The following is a 19,371-nucleotide window of genomic DNA, read 5'->3' as shown; positions in this document are numbered from 1 at the left end:
TCAGTTCGGATGGGCTGCAACACTTCCAGCAACATCATACTGAGCACTGGAGCTCCGCAGGGTTGCGTGCTTAGTCCACTGCTGTTCACTCTGCTGACTCACGACTGCACAGCCACACAAAACACCAACCACATCATCAAGTTTGCGGATGATACGACGGTGCTGGGACTGATAAGCAGGGATGACGAAACAGCATACAGAGATGAGGTGGACTGTCTGCATGGTGTGTAGACAACAATCTATCTCTCAATGTTGACAAGACAAAAGAGGTAATCGTTTACTTCAGAAAAACACATCCTGCCCACATCCCACTCAGCATCAACGGTTTAGATATGGAGACTGTTAGGAGTACCTCAGTGTGCACATAACTGAGGAACTTACATGGACACATAACACCTCATCACTAATCAAGAAAGCCCAGCAGTGACTACACTTCCTGAGGCGGCTGAAGCGAGCAAGTCTTCCCCCTTCCATCCTCACCATGTTCTACAGAGGCACCATTGAGAGTGTTCTGACCAGCTGCATCACTGTCTGGTATGGCAACTGCAACATATTCGACTGCAAGCGCCTGCAAAGGATAGTGAAGACAGCAGAGAACATTATTGGGGTGCCTCTCCCTTCACTACAGGACATATTTTATAAACGCAGTGTCCACAAGGCCTGCAGCATTGTGTAGGACCCTTTACACCCCTCACATGGACTTTTCACACTTCTGCCATCCAAGAAAAGATACTGCAGTATCAAAGCCAGATCTGCCAGGCTGCAGGAGAGTTTTTACACCCAAGCTGTTAGACTCCTTAACACCAGGCTGCCCCCTGAGATCTTCCGCATGGCCACAACCACCTCTAAAAACAGAACTTTTCTACATGCAAGCCACTTTCCTGCAAAGACTAGTGTGCATGTAGAAAAGAACTGAAAATCTCATACTGACCTTTAAGTATTTTGACACTTTTGATATCCTGCTGTGAAACATTCTGACCTGTCATTGTTTACAAATGTCTTAAACAACTATTATCGTACAGATTCTTTGGTGTGAAGAGACAAAAATGGAACTCTTTGAGCAGAACTCTAAGCTCTATGTTTGGTGAGGACCAGGCACTGCTCTTCGCCTGCCTAATTCCATCTCAAGGATTAGGTGTGATGGTGGCAGCATCATGCTATATGGGTGCTTCTCAGCAGTAAGTACAGAGGGAGGCTGGTGAGAATAGAGGGGAGGATGAAAGTAGCCAGATACAGGGAGGACCTTGAAAACAACCTGCTTTATAGTGCATGTGACCACAGACTGGAGTGATGGTTCACCTTTCAGCATGACAATGACTCAAAACATACAGCCAAGACAATGCTAGAATGGCTTCCAGAGAAGTCTCTCACTATCCGTGAGTGGCCCAGCCACTGCTCAGATTTAAACCCCTTAGAACATATGTGAAGAGACCTGAAAATGACAATTTACAGAAGCTTCCCATCGAGTCTAACTGAGCTTGAGATGATCTGCGAGGAAGAATGGTACAAACTACCCAAATCCAGCTGTGCAGAGTTTATAGAGAATGCTGAAACTCCTACCAAAGGGTCTTCTACAAAATATAGAATTAAAGGTCTGAATACTTACTGTATATGATAACATTTCAGCTTTTGATTTTTAATAAATTTGCAAACCTTTCTGAATAACATGTTTTCACTTTTTTATTATGGGTTATTATGGTAAAAAGTGGCACATTTAAAATTAAATCTACATACAACACAAAGTGTGCAGAAAGTGTAGAGATCTGAATACTTTCTGGATCCACTGTAATGCCCCTCAGGTTAAAACTGACCGTGTGCACTTTCAGCCCTCATTCATAATATAGCCTCAACTCCAATGTTTTTTGGTAAAAAGCTTAAAGCACAATAACTTTATCAATGTCAAAATACTACAGCGGGAACTGTATATTGTAAGTTTAAGACCAGGGACTATAAGATGTAAAAGGAGGGTGTTAGAAAAATGAAAGTAACAGAGCCTTTAGTTCTAGCGTACATTGTATTTTCACACTTACTACTATAAGGATTTGGTAACATTTTTTAACAATCTACCAGCAGCCTAGCACGCTCTGTCAAACGTGAATTACCTCAGTAGGCGGCAAAAGAAATTATTGCTTCACATTTTTGTGAGTAAGCACTTAGATCAAACAAATGATTCAAAGGAATGGTGATTTGGCGTCTAGGTTTTGCTGAGTTATGTAAAAGGTACGTGTTATGCAAGTCCATTTATGCATAACCCAATTTTTATACGGCAGTTTAACCATTTATTGGTAAATGTTGAATCTGAATATTGAAATACTTTTTAGTATTCTTAAATATTGTGGCTTGTAATTTAAGTTACTGCCTCTTCCCATTCTCATTGATTAATTTGCTAGGAAATGGGACACATTGTGAACTGATTTGAAAAAGAATAGAATTATTTGAACATAGCCTTTGTCTGGGCTATTGTAATAATTCATACATAACTGCACTTAGAATCAGGGCAAAAAATTAATATCATGTATTAGGGCATGCAGTTAGTACTCCAGTGCTTGTGGAACACTGGTATCTTACTGTGGTACAATGCAATATGCACTATATGGCCAAAAGTTTGTGGACACTTGACCATCACACTTATGTGAGGTTGTTGAACATCTCATTCCAAACCCTTGGGAATTAATATGGAGTTGCTTCCCCCTTGCGAATATAACAACTTCTACTCTTCTGGGAAGATTTTGGAGTGTTTCTGTGTAAATTTATGCCCATTTAGCCAAAGAGCATTTGTGAGGTCAGGTAATGATGTTGGACTAGAAGGTCTGGCTCTCAATCAGCATTCTAATTAATTGCAATGGTAAGGGCTCTGTGCAAGCAACTCAAGGTTCTTTCTTGTACTTATGGACCTGGCTTTGTGTACAGGGCCACAGTCCTGTTAGAATAGAAAAGGACCTTCCTCAAACTGTTGCCACAAAGTGGTAAGTGCACAATTGCCCTAAATGTACGTTGTAGCGTTTACAGTACCCTTCCCGGGAACCAAGGGACTGAATTCAACCCTGAGAAACAGCCCCAGAACATTATCCATCCTCCACAAAACATTGCAGTAGGGACTATGCAGTCCAGATGGTGGTGTTTCACCAAACTCAGAATCGCCTGTCAGACTGCCAGACAGTGAAGCACAATTCATCACACCAGAGAATATATTTCCACTGCTCCATAGTGCAATGGTGACATGCTTTTCACCACTCCATGCACAGTTCTTGTGCTGAAGTTGCCCCCAGAGGCAGTTTGAAACTCTGTTGTGAGTGATGCACCAGAGGGTAAGCCATTTTAACTTGCTAGGTGCTTCAATACTCGGTAGCTCTTCTCTGTGAGTTTTTGTATTCTACCACTTTGTGGTTGAGTTATTGTAACTCCTCATCTCTTCCACTTCACAATAACTGCACTTGCAGTTGACCTGGGCAGATCTAGCAGAACAGATACTTCACATACTGACTTTTAAGGTAAAGTTTTTGTTTCTGCTCAATATCGGCACCTTTCAGTATTAAAGTGCACATATTCATTTTCTCTTTAGTTTCTGTTATCTGTGGGTTGAGGGGGCAGATGTAACTTAACTACTAATATCAAAGAATTGAATTCCCAGGAAGCTGGTGCCCCCTTCAGGATACAAAACATCTGTGACATTGAAGGGAAAAGTTTATACAAGCAATGGAATTCACTCTTTAGTGTAAGGCAACATGAAGCAATGTGAGAAAAGACAGGAGTGGAAACAATCAGAGATGGGGTTCATTGAAGTAGAGAAATTGAGGCAAAGGACTGCTGTTTAGGCAAAAAAGAATTAGGTGTTCTAGGCATGTGGAGTGAAAGGAAGCGAGACAACTCTGTGTTGGAGATGGAGCGGTGAGATAAAAAAGAAGATGTGGATAACATGAGAAGAAAGTTGAAAAAGAGAATGTAGTTGGGTTTGGGTGCCGCATTTAGACTCATTCTCTCTCCTAATAATTTGATTTATTATTCTCTGTTTTCACCTTGCAGCATTCAGTCATAGCGGCAAAGCACTATGAGATTTGTCAGTCAGTCAGTCAGTCATTTCCCAGCCCGCTATATCCTAACACAGGGTCATGGGGGTCTGCTGGAGCCAATCCCAGCCAGCACAGTGTGCAAGGCAGGAACAAATCCCCGGGCAGGGCGCCAGCCCACCGCAGGGCACACACTGACACACTAGGGTCAATTTAGGACCGCCAGTGCACTTAACCTGCATGTCTTTGGACCGTGGGAGGAAATTGGAGTACCCGGAGGAGACCCACGCAGACACGGAGAGAACATGCAAACTCCATGCTGGGAGGACCCGGGAAGCGAACCCTGGTCTCCTTACTGCGAGGCAGCAGCGCTACCACTGCACCACCATGCCACCCTTGTTACTTATATTCTTATCTAAATCATTTATATTTAGTACAAATAGCAACGGCCCCAACACTGCCCCCTGCTGGTCACCACTCTTAACATCAGCCAATTCTGATAAGGCCCCTCACACGATCACCCTCTCCGTCCTATGCTAAATTGGTGCTAATGTGTTTGTGGTCACCCTGCGATGGACTGATGCCTTGTCCCAGGCCACCCTGGTCTGGATTAAATGGGTTAGAAAATGATATGACAATAATAAGCTTGTACAATCTTATGATAATTAAGTCTGCTTCCTCTAAATGTGTAATATTTTCAATGTTTAACATTTGAACCTGATCAGTTTGATGTCTACAGTGAAGCATTCATTGAAAGCCAGCAAACAACTCTCATTCTTCTAATTTAAATTCAATTACATAATTTTGTAATTGACATAGAGGGTGCATTATTGTAAAATCTAATATTTGCTTTGTATATTGGTATTAAAAGAATACAGTCTTCTTTAAATGAGCTAAGAGAAACTCATCTTGCCTGAAGAAGGGGCCTAAGTTGCCTCGAAAGCTTGCATATTGTAATCTTTTTAGTTAGCCAATAAAACGTGTCATTTTGCTTGGTTTTTCTCTACATTCATAATGGCTAACACGGTACAACACCCTAGTACTACAGATATTAAATGAGTTAACAATTTTAGATAATAATCATTGTGTTGATTTGAAAGCATATATTTTCTATGTTACCACATTTAGAATTTAACAGCAAACACTAGTCAGCAGTTTGTAAACATCCTGCTGCATATTTACACTTTAAGGAAGTTGGTCTGGGCCCCTGAGTTCTTCAAAGGTGCTGGTAACTCTTCACCAGAGCTGTGGGCGTACAGTACACTAAAACATGCAAAAGAACAACATTCTTCAAATTGTTGATATTTCGTTGAATTCAACCATTCTTTAGATGATTCTGAATATTCCATTGGCCAAAAATAAAAGGTAATCAATAGATGTGTGTTGTTATATATATCTTGTCATTTGTTTATAGGTGAAGCAGGATGTGCCAAAGGAGAAAGTGATAACGTGAGTGCCCTATGTTCTTTCCTGAGTGGTCTGTTTTTCTTAGTGAAGTACTTGCACATTTATAAATATTTATCTTTTTTGGCATTAATATTAAAGGAAATGTTTGGTATTTTTCAAGTCAAACTCGTTTCTTCGCCGTCATGGTACAAATTCATTTTCCACATGAACCTATATTCTAAAGTGAAGCATTTTTTATAAATTTTTATAAAATAACTTGTTTGCTTTTGAGTTTTATAATGGAGTTAATGAGTACCGCGATCCCATTGTGAAAAAAAGACTTAAAACTTACTCTGAAGTAGCAGAGGTTTTGATTTAAGAAAGCATCCCTTCTGACTTTCTGATGCATGCTTGTGACAACAAAGGTAATCTGGAAATAATACACCCAATTCTAGATCTTTGGTTTCATTTTCTAGAGGTACCAGGATATCAAACTTTGATATGATGATAGATAGATAGATAGATAGATAGATAGATAGATAGATAGATGGATTGAAAGGTATTATATGATAGATAGATAGAAAAGCACTATATGAATGATAGATATGAAAGACACTTATTATAATAGATAGATTGGAAAGGCACTATATAACATAGATAGATTTGAAAGGCACTGTATAATAGATAGATACTGTAGATAGAATGAACAAACTTTATTTGTCCCAGGAGAAAATTAGTTTTATAGGAAAATAAATACACTTTGGCCTGAACACACACCAGACTAACAAAAAAGGTAGAACATTTAAAAAGAAAGAAAACTTCTGACTTGGCAGTGCCAGTCCCAGTAAGGCACTATACAAGCATATTGCTGTTGTTATAAAGGGCAGTGTTATGCAAGTTCACACTGCACAAGAACTAGCTCAAGGTTCAGTTCACACAGATTAAATGAATAAATTCACTTTCATAGGTCACCATTTACATTTTGAACTAGTTCATGTTCAGTTCATTTTGTATTTTTTAAGGAGTGAGAATAAATGACCCATGAGTTTACTTTTTTCATTTTTGCATACCTTATATTAGGCTATTACAGTGTTCTTGAATAAAATACAATAATTATGAAGACCTTTTTTATTTAAATACACATTATTGAGTTATACCCAGCAACAAACACGTATAAGTATATATGCTAATGTCCTCCCGGTCAAAAAAGAAATTAAATAGATGCAAGTATACATATAAATTACCGTTCTATTTCCAACTTTGAGACCCAAATGGTGACTGTGGAACCAGCATGTAAGTGACGTAACCTTTTATGCTGCCGGTCAAAATTCGCGTCACATATTGCATGTCCAATGGGGAAAATTATAAAGTGTCCTCATTGAAGTCCAAGGTTTTCCTAAAAGCGAAAGCGAAGCTTCACCACATGCTTGTGTAAGCGAGGGTACAGCTTAAGCACAAGTAGGCAGACACAGACAGTGACTATTTGATTTTATGTTATTTTTTCTGAATACAAATAAATGGCAAAACATTTGTACAAAATAAATATTAGTAAAAATCCACTATTTGTGCTTATCTGAATACCATATTCGGATTCGGCTCCACTGCTACATTACAGGGTAAGGCAAAACGTTTAATCAGGACCTAAACCACATCCAGAATGTCACCTAAAACTGAACTAGCTCATGTTCAAGTTCTTCACTTGCAAATACATTACGTTAAGTTCACCATTCTTAGAAAAAATGAGCTTGTTCAATGAACGCGCTCTTTTGAACTCGTTCATGCACAACACTGATAAAGGAGTCCCCGTAGCGTTTCCTGACATACTTCTACTTAATGATTCGTTGGCTGAAACTAAGAAAATCTAAGAAAAGTATTGAAAATTGATGCCATTTTCAATACCCAATACTGTATATAATGTAATTTATTTAAATAAATTGCAATTCTTTATGTATTAAAATGTTTACATTGAAGGAAACAATTAATTTAAATTTTAGTCATTAAATACAAATGCTTCAAGTTGTGCAATATTTTATCAAAGGTAAGAGTAAAGTTCTGTAAACAATAAAAAGTAAAGACGTTTAAGTCCAGCCAACAGTTTTTTTACATTGATGAAAACAAATACTGTCAGTGAGGTAGTACAATGAAATATGACAAATATCATTAAATGTTAATTGAATAGGCATTGCAATCTTTTGTAAACAATATACATAAAAATATAAAACAAAAATTAAATAAACATTCAAGGAAAAAGAACATGAATGTGGTCTTTTGTAAACAATTATTCAGTAAAACCGCACACAAACGGACCACTAACACCCTTAAGGGAATTGCATAAATACAAGCAGTGCACGTTGTATTTCTGTGTAAATAAATTATGATGTCTTTGTAACCTGCACAGTTTTTGCAAGAAAGACTAGAATGTCCATGTGCTCTTTCATGAGGCCGCGACGTGCATTTGCTGGATGGCCATTGAGCCCTGATGTACACACGCTGAAACACAGATGGAATCTGAGCACACGGAGAAGTATCGCCACCGATTATGCAGTTGAGCAATGAAAAGTTATAGCCCCTTACATTATATGGAAAATGTGATGAAATAAAATTTTTAAATTGCTTGTGATAAAATGAAAAAACGCACTATGGCAGCTGACTTAGCAGCTCTGGGTTAAAAATCGAAGGAGAGTGCTAAGGAGTGCTGAATAAAGAGCACAGCATAAAACTCTGCTATAGTAAAGATAATTGGAGACCCCTGTCTTCATGTGTTAAAAGTTTAACTGACTACACAGAATGTTTTATACTGTCGAAAAAAATAAACATCAAACACTGCAGTTTACAGGTTAATACTTATTAATGTTTCTGTAACTTTTGGACATAAGATACCTATCGAAATTCTTTGTTATTGACTTGTGTGTCACTCCTTGACGGGTTTGGCTAAATTGGTTGTGTTAGCCCCTTTAGTTGGAATTGTGTGGTAGCAAATCTTACATACCGGCTTGAATGTATCTTGTGGTTTTCAATCCCCATTTGCCGTAATGCTAAATTATTTTCAGTAATCATTCCGGCTTTCCTCAATTAAGTGTGTTGGTAAAGGCTCGGACAGTGCTGAAGCTGCCATCTTATTAACACCTGTGAGTGGGTGGAAAGGGCACTGCAACTCCAGCCTTGCCAACTGATGGCCTATGAGACTCAGCTGTCAAAAGCCAAAGTGAACCTGAAGTGCCTTTGTAATGTATGATATAGAATCAGTCAGTCAGTCAGTCATTATCCAACCCGCTATATCCTAACACAGGGTCACAGGGGTCTGCTGGAGCCAATCCCAGCCAACATAGGGCGCAAGGCAGGAACAAATCCCTGGGCAGTGTACCAGCCCTCTGCATGGCACACACACACACACACACCAAGCACAATTTAGGATTGCCAATGCACCTACCTTGCATGTCTTTGGACTATGGGAGGAAACCAGAGCACCCGAAGGAAACCCACGCAGACATGGGGAGAACATGCAGACTCCACGCAGGGAGGACCTGGAAAGCGAACCCGGGTCTCCTTACTGCGAGGTAGCAGCGCTACCACTGCGCTGACATAGAATCAATACTAGGAAAAATGAGTGCTGAAGTAGTATCAAAATATTAAAATCAATTGATATTTTTATACTTTTGACAACCCTAGTAAGAAAACAATTTCGATTTTTGATGAATTTGCAAATGTTTCTGAAAACATGTTTTCACTTTGTCGTTATGGGTTACTGAGTGTAGTTTGATGTGCAGAAATAGCAAATTCATCCATGTAAAATAAAGTCTTCAACACTATGAAGTGTGCAGAAAGTGAAGTGGTCTGAATAATCTGAGTCTTTCATGTGTGTAAATTGTAACCACAAGGGGGCGTTGCAGCACCCCAGACACAACTGCACAGACACAAATCCCAGGTTGGAATACAAAGATTTATTAAACAAAATACCTCATAAAATAGGCTTTGACAGTGGCACAACATACTTCTTTCCACCTCTCTCTTTCCTCATCCAGCTGACTCTGACTCCTCGAGTGAGGAGCAGTGGTTTTCTTCATACTGGACCTGAGAGTACTTGTGGTGTTACCACAGTACATCCCAGAAGCACTTCCGGGTCAGGCAGAACTTCACAAAAAGGAGGAAACCTCAGCTCCCTCTGGTGGCCCATATTAGACCTAGCAGGGCTGCCAATTGGAACTCCTATTGTCATGAAACAGTACGGGTGTACATATGGCAGTGCCACCAGAAAGCTACTTCCACCTGTTATACTGAGGGAGCACAAGGCCCCGGGTGGCAGTCTTCTTCCACCCTTCTATTATCAAGGTGTCCTGGCCAGGCAGGGAACCATCCATTCTGGCTGGAATGCCAGCCAACCCTTTAATTATGTAAAATATATGCAGTATTTATTTAGCAGTATTTCTTTATATGTATATGTATATGTGTATGTGTGTGTGTGTGTATACATATATGTATATATACAGTATATATATATATATATATATATATATATATATATATATATATATAATAATTCCTTACATTTATATACTGCTTTTCTTATATAATGTACATTATATATATATATATACTGTGTGTATATATATATATACAGTAATCCCTCGCTATATCGTGCTTCGCCTTTCGCGGCTTCACTCTATCGTGGATTTTATATGTAAGCATATTTAAATATATATCGTGGATTTTTTTGCTGGTTCGCGGATTTCTGCGGACAATGGGTCTTTTCATTTCTGGTACATGCTTCCTCAGTTGGTTTGCCCAGTTGATTTCATACAAGGGACGCTATTGGCAGATGGCTGAGAAGCTACCCAACTTACTTTTCTCTCTCTCTCTCTCTTGCGCTGACTTTCTCTGATCCTGACGTAGGGGGATTGAGCAGCGGGGCTGCTCGCACACCTAGACGATAGGGACGCTCGTCTAAAAATACTGAAAGATTATGTTCACTTTGCTCCCTTCTGTGCAGCTGCTTCGTGAAGCGACATGCTGCACGGTGCTTCGCATACTTAAAAGCACAAAGGGCACGTATTGATTTTTGATTGTTTGTTTTCCTCTGTCTCTCTCTCTCTTTCTCTGCTCCTGACGGAGGGGGTGTGAGCTGCCGCCTTCAACAGCTTTGTGCCGAGGTGCTTCGCATACTTAAAAGCCAAACAGCCCTATTGATTTGTTTGCTTTTCTCTATCTCTCTGACATTATCTGCTCCTGACGGGCACTCCTTTGAAGAAGAAGATATGTTTGCATTCTTTTAATTGTGAGACGGAACTGTCATCTCAGTCTTGTCATGGAGCAGAGTTTAAACTTTTGAAAAAGAGACAAATGTTTGTTTGCAGTGTTTGAATAACGTTCCTGTCTCTCTACAACTTCCTGTGTTTCTGTGCAAATCTGTGACCCAAGCATGACAATATAAAAATAACCATATAAACATATGGTTTCTACTTTGCGGATTTTCACCTTTCGCGGGGGGGGTCTGGAACACAACCCCCGCGATGGAGGAGGGATTACTGTATATATATATATATATATATATATCCATCCATTCATCCATCCATTGTCTCCCGCTTATCCGAGGTCGGGTCGCGGGGGCAGCAGCTTGAGCAGAGATGCCCAGACTTCCCTCTCCCCGGCCACTTCTTCTAGCTCTTCCGGGAGAATCCCAAGGCGTTCCCAGGCCAGTCGAGAGACATAGTCCCTCCAGCGTGTCCTGGGTCTTCCCCGGGGCCTCCTCCCGGTTAGACGTGCCCGGAACACCTCACCAGGGAGGCGTCCAGGAGGCATCCTGATCAGATGCCCGAGCCACCTCATCTGACTCCTCTTGATGCGGAGGAGCAGCGGCTCTACTCTGAGCCCCTCCCGGATGACTGAGCTTTTCACCCTATCTTTAAGGGAAAGCCCAGACACCCTGCGGAGGAAACTCATTTCAGCCGCTTGTATTCGCGATCTCGTTCTTTCGGTCACTACCCATAGCTCATGACCATAGGTGAGGGTAGGAACATAGATCGACTGGTAAATTGAGAGCTTCGCCTTGCGGCTCAGCTCCTTTTTCACCACGACAGACCGATGCAGCGCCCGCATTACTGCGGACGCCGCACCGATCCGCCTGTCGATCTCACGCTCCATTCTTCCCTCACTCGTGAACAAGACCCCGAGATACTTGAACTCCTCCACTTGGGGCAGGATCTCGCTACCAACCCTGAGAGGGCACTCCACCCTTTTCCGGCTGAGGACCATGGTCTCGGATTTGGAGGTGCTGATTCTCATCCCAGCCGCTTCACACTCGGCTGCGAACCGATCCAGAGAGAGCTGAAGATCACGGCCTGATGAAGCAAACAGGACAACATCATCTGCAAAAAGCAGTGACCCAATCCTGAGCCCACCAAACCGGACCCTCTCAACGCCCTGGCTGCGCCTAGAAATTCTGTCCATAAAAGTTATGAACAGAATCAGTGACAAAGGGCAGCCCTGGCGGAGTCCAACTCTCACTGGAAATGGGTTCGACTTACTGCCGGCAATGCGGACCAAGCTCTGGCACCGATCGTACAGGGACTGAACAGCCCTTATCAGGGGGGCCGGTACCCCATACTCTCGGAGTACCCCCCACAGGATTCCCCGAGGGACATGGTCGAATGCCTTTTCCAAGTCCACAAAACACATGTAGACTGGTTGGGCAAACTCCCATGCACCCTCCAGGACCCTGCTAAGGGTATAGAGCTGGTCCACTGTTCCGCGACCAGGACGAAAACCACACTGTTCCTCCTGAATCCGAGGCTTGACTATCCGACGGACCCTCCTCTCCAGGACCCCTGAATAGACTTTTCCAGGGAGGCTGAGGAGTGTGATCCCTCTGTAGTTGGGACACACCCTCCGATCCCCCTTCTTAAAGAGGGGGACCACCACCCCGGTCTGCCAATCCAGAGGCACTGTCCCTGATGTCCATGCGATGTTGCAGAGGCGTGTCAGCCAAGACAGTCCTACAACATCCAGAGCCTTGAGGAACTCCGGGCGTATCTCATCCACCCCTGGGGCCCTGCCACCAAGGAGTTTTTTGACCACCTCGGTGACCTCAGTCCCAGAGATGGGGGAGCCCACCTCTGAGTCCCCAGGCTCTGCTTCCTCATTGGAAGGCATGTTAATGGGATTGAGGAGGTCTTCGAAGTATTCTCCCCACCGACCCACAACGTCCCGAGTCGAGGTCAGCAGCGCACCATCCCCACCATATACAGTGTTGACACTGCACTGCTTCCCCTTCCTGAGACGCCGGATGGTGGACCAGAATCTCCTCGAAGCCGTCCGAAAGTCGTTCTCCATGGCCTCCCCAAACTCCTCCCACACCCGAGTTTTTGCCTCAGCAACCACCAAAGCCGCATTCCGCTTGGCCTGCCGGTACCTATCAGCTATAATAATATATAGAGAGAGAGAGAGAGACTAGCTGTCCCTCGCGGCTTCGCCTGTGTAGTAGTGAAACAGGACAAACTTAAAAATCAATAAACAAACAGGTATCGCTAGCTAAGCTGTCTCCAGTTAGCGCAAATAAATCGGTACCGCAAGCAAACTATGATGCACAATGAGAGAAGTTGCAAAATCAACCAGAATGTTCAAGCAAATTGTAGAAAAAAACCTGATCTAAATCCGTTAAGTAGTTCTCTCATTCACTAGCTAAGTGGATGTAATATATGCCCCGTGGCTGGCGTGTGAGTGAGGATGGACCCGCCCCACCCCCTTCCCCTTGGCCTGCTGTGTATCTCTCAGATTCGCGCAAATAAATCGGTACTATAAGCAAACTATGATACATAGAGTGACGAGAAAGTCGCAAAATCAACTGGAATGTTCAAGCAAATTATAGAAAAAACCCGATCTAAATCCGTTAAGTAGTTCTCTTGTGAAAAGTGGACAGACAGATGTTGGATTTTATATATATAAAGAGATGTGTGTGTATATGTTTGTATATATACAGTCATATTAAAAAGTTTGGGAACCCCTCTCAGCCTGCATAATAATTGACTCTACTTTGAACAAAAAAGATAACAGTGGTATGTCTTTCATTTCCTAAGAACATCTGAGTACTGCGGTGTTTTCTTGAACAAAGATTTTTAGTGACGCAGTATTTAGTTGTATGAAATTAAATCAATTGTGAAAAACTGGCTGTGCAAAAATGTGGGTCCCCTTGTCATTTTGCTGATTGGAATGCCTGTCACTGCTCAATGCTGATTACTTACAACACCAAATTGGTTGGATGAGCTCGTTAAGCCTTGAACTTCATAGACCGGTGTGTCCAATCATGAGATATAAAGGTATTTAAGGTGGTCAATTACAAGTTGTGCTTCCCTTTGACTCTCCTGTGAAGAGCGACAGCATGGGATGCTCAAAGCAACTCTCCAAAGATCTGAAAACAAAGATTGTTCAGTCTCATGGGTTAGGGGAAGGCTACAAAAAGCTATCTCAGAGGTTTAAACTGTCAGTTTCAACTGTAAGGAATGGAATCAGGAAATGGAAGGCCACAGGCACAGTTGCTGTTAAACCCAGCAGGTCTGGCAGGCTAAGACAAATACAGGAGTGGCATATGTGCAGGATTTTGAGAACGGTTACAGACAACACACAGATCACCTCCAAAGACCTGCAAGAACATCTTGCTGCAGATGGTGTATCTGTACATCGTTCTACAATTCTGCGCAATTTACACAAAGAACAGTGCTTTGGACTGATGAGACAAAAATTGAATTATTTGGTCATAACAAGAAGCGCTTTGCATGGCAGAAGAAGAACACCACATTCTAAGAAAAACACTTGCTACCTACTATCAAATTTGGTGGAGGATCCATCATGCTATGGGGCTGTATGGCTAGTTCAGGGACTGGGGCCCTTGTTAAAGTTGAGGGTCAGATGAATTCAACCTAATATCAACAAATTCTTCAGGATAATGTTCAAGCATCATTCACAAAGTTGAAGTTACGCAGGGGTTGGATATTCCAACAAGACAATGACCCAAAACACAGGTCAAAATCTACAAAGGCATTCATTCAGAAGGAGAAATACAATGTTCTGGAATGGCCGTCACAGTCCCTGGACATGAATATCATCAAAAATCTATGGGATGATTTGAAGCAGGCTGTTCATGCTCGGCAGCCATCAAATTGAACTGAACTGGAGAGATTTTGTATGGAAGAATGGTCAACATCCAGAATCCAGACACTCATCAAAGGCTATAGGAGGACAGCGTCTAGAGGCTGTTAGATTTGCAAAAGGAGGCTCAGCTAAGTATTGATGTCATATCTCTGTTGGGTGCCCAAATTTATGCACCTGTCTAATTTTGTTATGATGCATATTGCATATTTTCTGTTAATCCAATAAACTTAATGTCACTGCTGAAATACTACTGTTTCCATAAGGCATGTCGTATATTAAAAGGAAGTTGCTACTTTGAAAGCTCTGGCAATGATAAACAGAAATCCAAAGACTTAAGAGGGGTTCCCAAACTTTTTCATATGACTGTATATGTATATACAGTATGTACAGTAGATAGCTATATAGATGTATATAATGTGTAAATGTAACTTTAAAGTAATGGGTCTAGCACATCTGATTACACTGGCAGGGTAGGGTGGTTGTGATAGGTGTTGAACTGGCGCACTTGTGGTTTTCAGTCCAGCATTTTAGCCGCTGTGTCACACTGTCTGTAGTGTTTTTTAACACTGACTTTCATTTTTTTTCCCCATAGGAAGGAGGGTTCATATGAAATCAGCCATGGCCCTTCAGGAGTATCCAGGTCTGTCCCTACTACAAGCCACTTGGAAATTGCTAAGACTTCATTTTTGAGGATGTTTACTTTTATGTCACTAGTTTCTGAAAAACACATTTCTAAGAATTTGGAAATACCTGTTTGTGTTTTCACTAGTTCTTTAATGGAATAAATTCACATTAATTTTTAAGTGTTATAATTTACAGTAGGTTCAAATAATCAGAACTTTTTTTTTGAGTTAGGTGACTAAAGATTGATATAATTGCTTGGTCTGAATAGACTTTACTCATCAAAACATGTTTTTATTTTTTAAAATGCCATTATGTTTTTAAATTCTTTGTAGCTCAAATGCACTGTGTGAGTAAGATATAAAAACATTCTACTTCTTCCTTGTATGTGTGGCAATATGTTATTCTAGACATTGCGAAGCAGCCTTCAACCTTGGCATATCTTGGTGCTCTGCATTTCCAATGGCAGTACATATGTGACTTGGCCTTAATGCTTAACCTTTGTAGTGTTAATGGCTGTTCTTATTTATGGTTACATGTTCATAAATCTTTCATTTTCTTTGCTTCACATAGACTTGGCCTCTTCCCTTCTTTTCTGCCCATCTCAGAAGCTGATTGGATGTTCTCCCAGCTCCATGCTGAACTTCCCTGGCAGCAAAAATCAAATTTACATGATGGTAGGTATGAGTTTATTTAAAGACATCTGACAGATGACTTTATTGTAACCCTAATAACTATATTTATACACTTCCTTTCAAAGAAAAAAGAAGTGCTTATAGCAGGCATTTTAGTAGGTAAACACATAACCCAAATGAGTCATATGCAGTTTAGGCCAAAAGTTTCCATCCACCTCAGCTAAGACTTTCAAGTTGCTTGTTTCCCAAATCCACACAGGTCATGTTGGCATACATTCCCTGTGTTATGTCAGTTATGATGTCTATTTTAATTCCATAAGTGGTAATGTCAGAATTCTAGCTAAGAGAGAGATTTATTTTTGCCTTTACTTACTAAATCAGATTATTCAGTGGGTCAGAAGTTTCCACACACTAAGCTGAATGTCTGTCAGTCTGTCTGTCTTAAGATTGAAGAAATTGATGTGTATATCCCGTTACATTAGGTTATCCTTTCACAACTGAGACCTGTGCTATTCTAAATTGAATGAGTTGGGGAGTCAGTGTAGGCAATTCTTAGCGGGTCAACTGATGGCCGTGTGACTCAAAATCTGTATAACTGCATTTTGGAAGATGACAATGCTGGAAGGGATTGCTATGATGTAAGGACTCTGTGTGAATTACTCACATTTCCACCTACTCTGCTGCATTGCCCACTAGCAGACCCACCTGGCACAAAGCAGTTCAGTGTTCATCCACATCTCTTGCCAGGTTAATTTTGAGAAAAAAAACACCTAATCGTGGCTGTACTCAATATGATATTAAAAAACTCATGATTGCTGAAATGTAATTATGAAGAAAAATGCCATACCTTTCATGAAATGCTGTGGTGTTGCTTTTTGAATTTCCATACCGAGTCATGCAGTAGCATCTCATCTTTTTCACAGTGCCCAGCGACTAAATGAGCACCCTCCTAGCATTGTCCTCATCTTTGCAATATATTGTCCCTCCACTCTCAAAAACAAAAAAATCAATGTTATTAAATGAGTTTAGGGGACCCATTTCATGGATTTTAGCAACCCAGCTTACCACTATGGTGGTACTGGTATACAGTGTTGCTCATGTAATTTCTACTCATCTCACTGTTAACTTGGAAGTGTTAAACAAAGTGGTTACTTATATGAGGGGGTACTGAAAAATAACCGGAATTGAAAAAAAAAATAGTTTTTACTTACTGAAACTTTAGTCTCCTTCAAAGTACTCTCCATGTGAATGAATGCACTTGTCCCAACAGTTTTCCCACTGTTGGAAACATTTTTGAAATCGCTGAAGAGAAACGTTGTTAATGAATGCAGCGATTTTTCTTTGACTTCCTCCACGGTACAGAAACGCTTTGCTTTGAGTTCTTTTTTTCACATGTGGAAACAAGAAAAAGTCGCATGGAGCAAAGATCAGGCGAGTAGTGAAGGTGGCAAGAACTCCCAAGACACACAAGTCAAGTCAGAAATCTCTTCAATAGTCCAACGGCGATCTCCGTAAATTGCATTGTGAACTTTTTCCAAGATTTTCATCATTCCTAATTGTGGAAGGTCGGCCAGATCTTGTTTGGTCTTCAAGTGACATTTCCCCTCATTTGAAACGCGAAACCCACTCGCAGACCTGTGTTTTACTTAAAGCCTCCTCTTTAAAAGCAGTTTCCAGCATCACTACAGTTTCAGCAGCTGTTTTCCCGAAGAGAAAACCAAATTTGACGCAGACTTGCTGTTCTTTATATGATCACCCATCACAAAAATCACAGAACACGTTTAATAAGCACCAAGAAAAACGACGCGGAATGGCGTATGAACAATACGCCATTCGTCAGACTGCCACAGAATACTGGATGTGTGCTACACCTAGTGGCGAAATTCACAACTAAGTCGAGATTGTGTGCCAGGTACAGATTCCAGTTATTTTTGGGCACCCCCTTGCATACTCATACATCAGTGGAGAACACTTGAATAAGTCGTCTTCCCTGTTTGTCAACTGGTGTGGGTTTAGAACCAATATTTCATCCAATCATGAAAAATACGTGGAATTTTGCTCCCATAATGGTTGTATGTTTACCGTTAAGTCATCTCAAGCAGGAGGTTTTAGCACGGGATCATGAAGACATTCCTGGACAAGATCAGATGTCTTGCACAAGGTGGGTAAAGGTCCTGTGGCTTTTGATAAAGAGCTGTATCATCAGATAATCCCACAATTCCAGGTTATGTAAACCATAGTTATCCTCAGGCTGTATCCACACAGCTATATTTTCATTTAAAAAACAGCTTGTTTAATGGAATAAGATGTCCATCTTCACTAATGTTTTTACATCATTTACCAAAGTATCTCTATCCACACTAAAATAACCGAAAATGCAGATGACATAGATGTTTGCCTTCACTGAACATGTGTGCTTTGGTGGAAAAATCCTTGAAAGGACAGTAATGCCATCATCAATGGGATTTTTTGCAAAACTATAGCAGCCAGTTAATTATTTTTCTTTTGTGCCTGTAAACGCATGCAGGTGTGGAAGAAAAACACCAGGCTTAATACTCTGACTCACAGAATCAAGGATATATTTATATTTCTGCATGCAGGATTAAGACACTGGACAGAATTGTGGTGTAATGCAGACGTGCCTAACGTCTCATTAGAGCATTTCTCTTTATACAGTACCCTCCATTATTCTTGGCACCCCTTGCACAAATTAGTAAGAAGGGTTAGAAAGAAGTCATTGCTTGCTAAAGAACCGTCATCTTGCACTGGAAAAATGAGAAACATCTGACTTTTAATTGAAATGAGTTAATTCAAAGAAAAACAAAGCCCTTATCAAGAAATAAATATTTTTAACAAAAACACATGTGGCACAATTGTTGGCACCCTTGGAAATTCATGTGGAACAATATAACTGAAGCATGTTTCCCATTGAAATTGGACATTGTTAAGTTGACTGGAGTGTATAGGAACTTTACAGCTGAATCCAATGCCTTCCTGATTAACTGGGATACAAATGTGAGGAGACACAGAACCGAATTTCCTTAGCCAACCATCATCATGGCAAAGAAAAGAGAACAATAAATCTAAATGAGGGAGAAGTGTGTTGCCATCGGGGAATGGTTATAATAAAATAGCTACTTACCTGAAAATGTCCATTTCTACAGTTAGGGCAATAATAAAAAAAGTGGTCATCACCTGAAACTGTGACAGACTTGCCTGGAAGAGGACCCAAGTTTACTTTACTCCCACGTACAGTGAGAGGGATGGTAAGAGAGGCAATAATATCTCCAAGGATCACTGTTGGGGAATTGCAAGAAAAAGTAAAATCCTGGGGTTATCAAGTCTCCAGAACCTACCATCAGACGGTATCTCCATGCCAACAGATTATTTGGAAGGTATGCCAGAAAGAAGGCTTTTCTGTCAGTTATCCACAAACATAAGTGTTTGGAGTTTGTAAAATGTTACTACAACTTTGACTGGAACCCCATTCTATGGTCTGATGAAACAAAAATTGAACTTTTTGGCAATAAACACGCAAAGTGGGCTTGGTGTAAAAAGAAGGATGGGTATAGTGAAAAGAA

General features: G+C 40.9%; 1 protein-coding gene across 1 annotated transcript in view; it reads left to right on the top strand.

The window, feature by feature from the left end:
- alkbh3 (alkB homolog 3, alpha-ketoglutarate dependent dioxygenase) overlaps positions 1-19,371 on the top strand; it is a 99,328-nt gene that overhangs the window by 28,292 nt on the left and 51,665 nt on the right. The window contains exons 4-6 of the mRNA XM_028793496.2: positions 5,422-5,456; positions 15,127-15,174; positions 15,729-15,832. Of these exons, the coding sequence (XP_028649329.1) occupies positions 5,422-5,456; positions 15,127-15,174; positions 15,729-15,832 (187 nt within the window). The remainder of the gene's footprint in view (positions 1-5,421; positions 5,457-15,126; positions 15,175-15,728; positions 15,833-19,371) is intronic.

Source organism: Erpetoichthys calabaricus, chromosome 2 (genome assembly GCF_900747795.2).
Source record: "Erpetoichthys calabaricus chromosome 2, fErpCal1.3, whole genome shotgun sequence".
In the NCBI taxonomy this organism is placed as follows: domain Eukaryota; kingdom Metazoa; phylum Chordata; class Cladistia; order Polypteriformes; family Polypteridae; genus Erpetoichthys; species Erpetoichthys calabaricus.
This window is presented reverse-complemented; position numbering and strand designations above follow the sequence as displayed.